Source organism: Palaemon carinicauda, unplaced genomic scaffold, assembly GCF_036898095.1.
Source record: "Palaemon carinicauda isolate YSFRI2023 unplaced genomic scaffold, ASM3689809v2 scaffold203, whole genome shotgun sequence".
Lineage (NCBI taxonomy): Eukaryota > Metazoa > Arthropoda > Malacostraca > Decapoda > Palaemonidae > Palaemon > Palaemon carinicauda.
The window spans coordinates 1-10,902 of NW_027169624.1; the positions used below are offsets into that span (position 1 = coordinate 1).

The following is a 10,902-nucleotide window of genomic DNA, read 5'->3' on the forward strand; positions in this document are numbered from 1 at the left end:
AATAGGCGAAATAGAGTAAATCTGTTAAATCGAAAAAGATTTCTTAATTGTACTATATATGGAAAAGAAATTTGATATTTATTTATTCTACATTTTTGCATAGTAGTGCATTTAGTAACTGTTTTATTTTTTTTATTCCATATGCAAAAATAAGACCAAGATAAATCAGGTTTCTGGATTGCTAAATTAGTAAAATTATATATACATATATGATATATAAACATCATATATATGTAATTTATGTATATATGTATTTATAATATATATAATATATATATATATATATATATATATATATATATATATATATATATATTTTATATATATACATATATATAAACAGTATATATGCATTTGTGTATATACACACGCTCGTGTATATATATATATATATATATATATATATATATATATATATATATATATATATATATATATATATATATATACATACAAACACACACACACACATATATATATATAGTCTATATGCATGTAAATAAACAAATAAATACATTTGTGTATATATATAATTTATATATACATGTGTGTGTATATATATATATATATATATATATATATATTTATATATATATATATATATATATATATATATATATATATATATATATATATATAGTTCAACGTATAGACATATGAGGATACTATTCTCCTATCTTTTCTCGGAAGCAAATAGACATTAGAAAGCCAACGGGCACAAACATAAAAAAAAAGAAACAAAAAAAAAAAAAAACAGACTCGATAACCCATGTGCTACAAAAATCTTGAATTAAAATGGCAAGAGCCATCTGGCAACCCTCGCACGTCATAACAATAACAGACGCTAAGAAATTGTTTATCTCCAAACTTTAAACTTCAGTTGCATGACGAAGTCTGGTTAAGTGTGACCTACCACTCGTAAACATGGTGCTATACGTCCCCAATATGCTGGTTTTCTTTTCATTTTTACTGATTTAATAAAAATAGGAATAATTTCAAATGAATGACGTAATAAACAGGGTCCCAGAGATAATAATTTTTTACCAAAGATGTGATGATTATTATCAATTTCTGGAGGAAAATTACCTGTTTCTAACATATATAGGAACAATTAAAAGGCTTAATCTTATAATGCACTGGTGTGGAGAGAGAGAGAGAGAGAGAGAGAGAGAGAGAGAGAGAGAGAGTTGAGAGAAGAGAGAGAGAGGAGAGAGAGAGGAGAGAGAGAGCAACATGGATACGAGAGCAAACGAGAGGATATCTAATATTATTTTTTATTATTATTAATTGCTAAGCTACAACCCTAGTTGGAAATGCAGGATGCTATAAGCCCAGGGGCCCCAACAGAGAAAAAGATATGAGTATGGGCAGGACAGAGAGAGAGAGAGAGAGATGAGAGATGAGAGAGAGAGAGAGAGAGAGAGTAGAGAGAGAGAGAGAGAGAGAGAGCAAACTAGAGAATATCTAATATGTAAGAAAAAGAAATGTAGCATGGGCAGGACATAGAGAGAGAGAGAGAGAGAGAGAGAGAGAGAAGAGAGAGAGAGAGAGAGAGAGAGAGAGAGAGAGAGAGAGAATCTAACTGAACTTCAAGATGGCATTACTTAAATATATAATGCAATTACAAGTTTAAAAGGCATAGTGGCATTATTCCTTATAAGAATAATTCGAAACTTTACTAATTTCTCTTTGTTATTATTGTTATTGTTACTTGCTAAGCTACAACCCTAGTTGGAAAAGCAGGATGCTATAAGCCCAGGGGCCCCAACAAGGAAAATAGCCCAGTGAGGAAAGGAAATAGGGAAAATTAAATATTTTTAAGAACAGTAACATTAAAATAAATATTTCTTTTATAAACTATAAAAGCTTATATAACTATCATCCAAGAATTCTAATAAATTTTATTATTCCCCAGGTAATCAAGATGCTTATGCGCTGCCACTGTCTGTACATTACCAACACCACAGAGAACAGAGGACGTCTTGGAAGAGGCTTGCAAATCAGCTGACGGGATGCAGCGAGCCTACTTCTCTCTGGTCATCATTGGTTTCCTGGCCAGCCTCATCAACGTAACCATCCTGCTACGGCTGCAAATCAGGATGAAAAGGCAGCCTTCTCCAACGACCAGCTACCTCCTGTCACTGGCCGTCACCCAGTTCTGTCTATCCGTCTGTTCCATCTTCGGGTCGGCCGTGCAGCATCAGAAGAGGCAAGCTCCTATTGAAGTCTACCACGCGACCGCCTCAGCTGAACCTATATATAACCTCTTCACCTGTTGCAATTCTTTCATCATCTTGGGCCTCTCGGCTGATAGACATCATGCTATATGCTTCCCACATAGTTATTCACCGGCCGTTGGTCAGAGGAGGATGAAATATGCTGTTATCTTCTCGTACGTTGTCGCATCTCTTCTGTACGTCCCGATTTTCCTCTACAAGGTGTACATTTACATCCAGATGAACGACCGCTGGATCATCGAAGAGGAAGCTCTCTCGACCCAGACAGCCTGGAAGGTGTGGTCCATGATCCTGGAAGGGATACATCACTTCATCCCCAGCATAGCCATCGTGATCCTGAACGCCAGGATACTGGCAGTTGCAGTTCGACGGAGCAGGAACAAGGCCCTGTCCCAATCTAGGTCCGTCACGCAAAGCCACAGGGAGAGGCGAACCATATACCTCTTGCTGGCACTCACGGTCAGTTTCCTCCTGACGAACGTCCCCTGTGCATCCCTCAAGGTCCTGTACTCCTGGTGGGGGGATATTTGTTACGTCCATCCAAACCTAGAGGGTGTGAGGAACCTTTTCAACACGATCGAGGTGGTTAGCTACACGTGGGAGTTTTTCCTCTATTTCCTGATGAACCAAGAATACCGCAAAGATCTTTTCAATCTCGTAACTGGCTGCTGTGGACGTTGCAAAACGGTGGATATCAGTGACTCTGTTCAAGATGGAGAGTGACAGAGCGGACTCTAAGGGCCAGGCAATTATTAAAAGGGCCAGGAAATCTTTAAAAAAGCCAGAGTCTTTAAAAAGTCAGGCAATCTTTAAAAAGGGGCAGGAAATCTTTAAAAAGGCCAGTCAGTCTTTAAAGAGTCGGGCAATCTTTAAAAAGGGGCAGGCAATCTTTTAATAAAGGGCCACGCAATCTTTGAAATAAAGGCTTGGCAATCTTTAAAAGGCCAGTCAGTCTTTAAAAAGGCCAGACAGTCTTTAAAAAGTCAGGCAATCTTTTAAAAAAAGGGGCAAGCAATCTTTTTTAAAAAAGGGCCAGGCAATCTTTAAAAGGGCCAGGCAATCTTTAAAAGGGCCAGGCAATCTTTAAAAGGGCCAGGCAGTCTTTTAAAAAATGGCTAAGCAATATTTTAAAAAAAGGCTAGGCAATCTTTTAAAAAAGGGCTAGGCAATCTTTAAAAAAAGGCCAGGCAATCTTTTAATAAAGGGCCAGGCAATCTTTTAAATAAAGGCTTTGCAATCTTTAAAAGAAGGGCCAGATAATCATTTACAAAAGGGCCAGGCAATTTTCAAAAGAAGGGCCTGGCAATTTTGAAAGAAGGGCCAGGCAATCTTTTAAAAAAAGTAAGTCCAGGCAATTTTTAAATAGAAGGGCTAGGCAATCTTTTAAAAAAGGACTAGGCTATCTTTTAAAAAAAGACCAGGCAATTTTCAAAAGAAGGTCCTGGCAATTTTGAAAGAAAAGCCAGGCAGTCTTTTTAAAATAGCCAGGCAATTTTTAAAAAGGACCGGACAATTTTCAAACGAAGGGCCTGGCAATTTTGAAACAAGGGCTAGGCAATCCTTTAAAAAAAAGAAAGTCCAGGCAATTCTTAAAAGAAGGGCCAGGCAATCTGTAAAAAAAAAAAAAAAAAAGTGTGACCTAAACTGAGAACTTGATTGACTTTGGATGTGTAAACATGCTCCTTATTTCCACACTCTTGTTCATAGCTTGAGGGCTAGTTATTTTCAGTTATGCGTAAATACATGAAAAATTAAAGTAATACTTGGAAATAAATGAAAATTAAGGTAATACTTGGATATAGATAAAAATTAAGGTAATACATGGAAATAGATGAAAATTAAGGTAATACTTGGAAATAGATGAAAATTAAGGTAATATTTTGAAATAGATGAAAATTAAAGTAACACTTGGAAATAAATAAAAATTAAGGTAATAAGATGAAAATTAAGGTAATACTGGGAAATAAATAAAAATTAAGGTAATACTTGGAAATAGATGAAAATTTAGGTAATACTAGGAAATATATTAAGGTAATACTTGGAAATATATTAAGGTAATACTTGGAAATATATTAAGGTAATACTTGGAAATGGATGAAAATTAGGGTAATACTTGGAAATAGATGAAAATTAAGGTAATACTTGGATATGAATAAAAATTAAGGAAACACTTGGAAATCTACAGCTATTTCTAGCAGAACAGTGAACTGAACAATCTTAAAACTGAGACACTATCTGAATACTTTCAGACTTATTGAACATTTCAGTAAATCAAATGACATGAAATTGAAATCCACTTTCATGAAATATAATTAGCTTATAATTTTGTTTCTCTGAGAATAATTAAAAATAAATTATGTTCATAGTCATTGGTGATCAATCCATCATAATTATCTATGAATTAATAATGATAACTTCTATCAGAAAGTCTGTTTCATGTGTATATAAGTTGTTCATTATATTTATGGTGATATGTTTTTCATATATCAAACAATTCTAAATATATATATATATATATATATATATATATATATAGATACATATATATACATATATATATATATGTATATATACATATATATATACAGTATACATATATATACATATATATATATATATAGTATATATATATACATATATATATAAATATATATATATATATATATATATATATGTATACCGTATATATATATATATATATATATATATGTATACCGTATATATATATATATATATATGTATACCGATATATATATATATATATATATATATATATATATATATATATATCGGTATACATATATATATATATATATATATATATATATATATATATATATATATATATGTATACCGTATATATATATATATATATATATATATATATATGTATACCGATATATATATATATATATATATATATATATATATATATATATATATATATATATATCGGTATACATATATATATATATATACATACATATATATATATATATATATATATCGGTATCCATATATATATACATATATATATACATACATATATATATATATATATATATATATATATATATATATATATATATATACCGTAAGGCAATTATGTAAAAATTTTCCCTTCTAAACTAATGCTGTATTATACAGTATTAATAAATATGTATTTAACTGTATTCGTTTCGTAAATATTCCTATACAAATCATGTAGTAAATAATAGTTCCTACCAGAATGGTTGGCTTCTATGAAAAGCAAGGCAACGGTCACTATCCAATTCACTATCTTATCGCAATTCATTTAAAGAAATACCCGTATAATTAGCCTCATTTAAAACATACATTTAATTGTATTTCTATAATTCAATACTTCATTCATCATCACCTACTTAGCGCCTCATAGTCCTCAGCCATGTAGGTCTGGGTCTTCCAACTTTTCTATTGCCCTGTGGAGCCCAGATGAATGTTTAGTGAACTAACCTATCTTAGGGAGTGCGAAGAGCATGCCCAAACCATCTCCATCTACCCTTCATCATGATCTTACCCACATATGGCACTCTAGGAATCTCTCTTACAGTTTCATTTCTAATCCTGTCCTGTCGTTTAACTCCCAATATCCTTCTGAGGGCTTTGATCTCAAATCTACTAAATCTATTGAATTAAAATAGACGGCAGGCGAAATCTAACCGAGGCCCTTTTGCGTCAACAGACGTAAGAGGAGATAATGATTTTTATAATAAAAGATAAAAAAATAATAACTGTCACCAATTTACATCCAGCATTCCTCTTACCTTAAGCAAAACTCCAAAGGAAATCTAACCAAGGCCCTTTGCGTCAATAGGCGTAGGAGATGATGAGGATTTTTATAATAAAATAAAATAATAACTGACACCAATTTATATCCAGCATTCCTCTTCCCTTACGCAAAACTCCAAAGAAAATCTAATCGAGGACCTTTGCGTCAACAAGCGTAGATGATGATATTGATTTTATATTAAAAGATAAAAAAATAATAACTGTCACCAATTTACATCCAACATTTCTCTTACCTTACACAAAACTCCAAAGGAAAAATAAACAAACCATAAAAAACCAAACACCACACCTACAGAGGTTAAGGGTCTGTTTACCCCAAGGACAAGAGTGTTTACATACCCGAGAGGAAAAGATGTCTTCGCAAAACTCTAGATTTCAACAAATGGGAAATTTGTTACGTTGGAGGAATTGCAATCTTCTTCAGCGTTCCTCATGCCCTCAGAACAGACAAAAATCCTGGTGCCGGTTTAGTATGTGGCCTACTTCCAAATATGGCCTACGAAATTATGTTTTAGTATGTGGCCTACCTTTCGAATATGGCCTACGAAATTCTGTTTTAGTATGTGGCCTACCTTTTGAATATGGCCTACGAAATTCTGTTTTAGTATGTGGCCTACCTTTCGAATATGGCCAACGAAATTCTGTTTTAGTTTGTGTATCCTACCTTTCGAATACGGCCTACGAAATTCTATCGGTTTTAGTATGTGGCCTACCTTTCGAATACGGCCTACGAAATTCTATCTGTTTTAGTATGTGGCCTACCTTTCAAACATGGCCTACAAAATTCTGTTTTATTATGTGGCCTACCTTTCGAATATGGCCTACGAAATTCTGTTTTAGTATGTGGCATACCTTTCGAATATGGCCTACGAAATTCTATCAGTTTTGGTATGTGGCCTACCTTTCGAATATGGCCAACGAAATGCTATCTGTTTTAGTATGTGGCCTACCTTTCGAATACGGCCTACGAAATTCTGTTTTAGTATGTGGCCTACCTTTCGAATATGGCCTACAAAATTCTATTTGTTTTAGTATGTAACCTACCTTTCGAATCTGGCCAACGAAATGCTATCTGTTTTAGTATGTGGCCTACCTTTCGAATACGGCCTACGAAATTCTGTTTTAGTATGTGCCCTACCTTTCGAATATGGCCTACAAAATTCTATTTGTTTTAGTATGTAACCTACCTTTTGAATATGGCCTACGAAATTCTATCTGTTATAGTATGTGGCCTAACCTAACCTAACCTTACCTTACAAGCCAGGTAGGCCACATACTAAACCAGAATGAAAAAGGTAGGCCACATACTAAACCAGAATGAAAAAGGTAGGCCACGTACTAAACCAGAATGGAAAAGGTAGGCCACATACTAAACCAGAATGAAAAAGGTAGGCCACATACTAAACCAGAATGAAAAAGGTAGGCCACGTACTAAACCAGAATGGAAAAGGTAAGCCACATACTAAACCAGAATGGAAAAGGTAGGCCACATACTAAACCAGAATGGAAAAGGTAGGCCACATACTAAACCAGAATGAAACAAGCAGGCCACATACTAAACCAGAATGAAAAAGATAGGCCATGTACTAAACCAAAATGAAACAGGTAGGCCACATACTAAACCAGAATGAAAAAACCTAGGCCACATACTAAACCACAATGAAAAAGGTAGGCCACGTACTAAACCAGAATGGAAAAAGGCAGGCCACGAACTAAACCAGAATGAAAAGGGTAGGCCACATACTAAACCAGAATGAAAAAGCTAGGCCACATACTAAACCAGAATGAAACAGGCAGGCCACATACTAAACCAGAATGAAACAGGTAGGCCACGTACTAAAGCAGAATGAAAAAGGTAGGCCACATACTAAACCAGAATGATAAAGGCAGGGCACATACTAAACCAGAATGAAAAAGGTAGGCCACATACTAAACCAGAATGAAAAAGGTAGGCCACATACTAAACCAGAATGAAAAGGGTAGGCCACATACTAAACCAGAATGAAAAAGGTAGGCCACGTACTAAAGCAGAATGAAAAAGGTAAGCCAAATACTAAACCAGAATGATAAAGGCAGGGCACATACTAAACCAGAATGATAAAGGCAGGGCACATACTAAACCAGAATGAAAAAGGTAGGCCACATACTAAACCAGAATGAAACAGGCAGGCCACATACTAAACCAGAATGAAAAAGGTAGGCCACGTACAAAAGCAAAATGAAAAAGGTAGGCCAAATACTAAACCAGAATGATAAAGGCAGGGCACATACTAAACCAGAATGAAAAAGGTAGGCCACATACTAAACCAGAATGAATAAGGTAGGCCACATACTAAACCAGAATGAAAAAGGTAGGCCACATACTAAACCAGAATGAAAAGGGTAGGCCACATACTAAACCAGAATGAAAAGGGTAGGCCACATACTAAACCAGAATGAAAAAGGTAGGCACCGTACTAAAGCAGAATGAAAAAGGTAAGCCAAATACTAAACCAGAATGATAAAGGCAGGGCACATACTAAACCAGAATGAAAAAGGTAGGCCACATACTAAACCAGAATGAAAAAGGTAGGCCACATACTAAACCAGAATGAAAAAGGTAGGCCACATACTAAACCAGAATGAAAAGGGTAGGCCACATACTAAACCAGAATGAAAAGGGTAGGCCACATACTAAACCAGAATGAAAAAGGTAGGCCATATACTAACCAGAATGAAAAAGGTGGTAGGCCACATAATAAACCAGAATGAAAAAGGCAGGCCACATACTAAACCAGAATGAAAAAGGCAGGCCATATACTAAACCAGAATGAAAAAGGCAGGCCACATACTAAACCAGAATGAAAAAGGCAGGCCACATACTAAACCAGAATTAAACAAGCAGACCATATACTAATCCAGAATGAAAAAGGCAGGCCACATACTAAACCAGAATGAAAAAGGCAGGCCACGTACTAAACCAGAATGAAAAAGGCAGGCCACATACTAAACCAGAATGAAAAAGGTAGGCCACGTACTAAACCAGAATGAAGAAGGTAGGCCACATACTAAACCAGAATGAAACAGGCAAGGCCACATACTAAACCAGAATGAAAAGGGTAGGCCACATACTAAACCAGAATGAAAAAGGTAGGCCATATACTAACCAGAATGAAAAAGGTGGTAGGCCACATAATAAACCAGAATGAAAAAGGCAGGCCACATACTAAATCAGAATGAAAAAGGCAGGCCATATACTAAACCAGAATGAAAAAGGCAGGCCACATACTAAACCAGAATGAAAAAGGCAGGCCACATACTAAACCAGAATTAAACAAGCAGACCATATACTAATCCAGAATGAAAAAGGCAGGCCACATACTAAACCAGAATGAAAAAGGCAGGCCACGTACTAAACCAGAATGAAAAAGGCAGGCCACATACTAAACCAGAATGAAAAAGGCAGGCCACATACTAAACCAGAATGAAAAAGGTAGGCCACGTACTAAACCAGAATGAAGAAGGTAGGCCACATACTAAACCAGAATGAAACAGGCAAGGCCACATACTAAACCAGAATGAAAAAGGTAGGCCACATACTAAACCAGAATGAAAAAGGTAGGCCACATACTAAACCTGAATGAAAAGGGTAGGCCACATACTAAACCAGAAGGATAAAGGTAGGCCACATACTAAACCAGAATGAAAAAGGTAGGACACATACAAAACCAGAATGAAAAAGGTAGGCCACGAACTAAACCAGAATGAAAAAGGTAGGCCACGAACTAAACCAGAATGAAAAAGGTAGGCCACGAACTAAACCAGAATGAAAAAGGTAGGCCACATACTAAACCAGAATGAAAAAGGTAAACCAGAATGAAACAGGGAGGCCACATACTAAACCAGAATGAAAAAGGTAGACCAGAATGAAACAGGGAGGCCACATACTAAACCAGAATGAAACAGGGAGGCCACATACTGAACCGGCACCAAAATCCATTTTCTTTTATTATAACGACAACGAATGCTGAGCTCCCTAAAACAATCGATTTAAAGGAAGAAGTATAAACGATTTCCAAGGTATGGAGGATGACTTTACAACTATTTATAGACAGGAATTCGACAGGTATCAGCCACACTCAAAAAGTTTATTCAGTTAAATTGGCATTTGGATCTATACACTCGGGCACACTATTTTATCTTATTTCTCTTCCTCTTGTTTTATTGAAATTTTTATAGTTTATATAGGAAATATTTCTTTTGATGTTACTCTTCTTAAAATATTTTATTTTGCCTTTTTTCCTGTCCTCACTGGGCTATTTTCCCTGTTTGAGCCCATGGGCTTATAGCACCCTGCTTTTCTAACTAGGGTTGTAGCTTACCAAATAATAATAATAATAATAATAATAATAATAATAATGAGTCCCCCCCACCCCCCCCCACCCCCACCCCCGGAAATAGTCTATTATGTGTTGACGATGGCCAATGCATCTCTCAAATATATTCTAGTCCCTGGGGAGCGATTTTATACATCCCTGTCCAATATAATTTAGTTCACATTCCAGCTGATTTCTTTCTCATAAAAATAAGTCAGGGATGTGTAAATTGTGATTGTTGACCTTAATGCTAAAGTTGGAAGGAATACATCAAGGTATAAGGAATGTATGTTGAGGGTCTTGGCGAGGTGGCAAAAATTTATTTCCTAGCGTACAAAAAAATTACTCTATATTATTACTTACTAAGCTACAACACTAATTGAAAAAGCAGGATGCTATAAGCCCAATGGCTCCAACAGAGAAAATACCCCAGTGAGGAGAGGAATAAGGAAACATAGAATAGTGTGCCCGAGTGTACCCTCAAGCAAGAGAACTCTAAC

At 35.2% G+C, this 10,902-nt stretch overlaps 1 protein-coding gene across 1 annotated transcript; it reads left to right on the forward strand.

Moving 5' to 3' along the window:
- Positions 1 to 2,099: 2,099 nt before the first annotated feature.
- On the forward strand, positions 2,100 to 2,960 carry LOC137635957 (probable G-protein coupled receptor AH9.1). The gene has a single exon (XM_068368419.1). The coding sequence runs from the start codon at positions 2,100 to 2,102 to the stop codon at positions 2,958 to 2,960; it is 861 nt and encodes a 286-aa protein (XP_068224520.1).
- Positions 2,961 to 10,902: the final 7,942 nt, after the last annotated feature.

Excerpts from the sequence above, each read along its gene's own strand:
- LOC137635957 (XM_068368419.1), top strand. The coding sequence starts at position 2,100 with ATGAAAAGGCAGCCTTCTCCAACGACCAGCTACCTCCTGTCACTGGCC.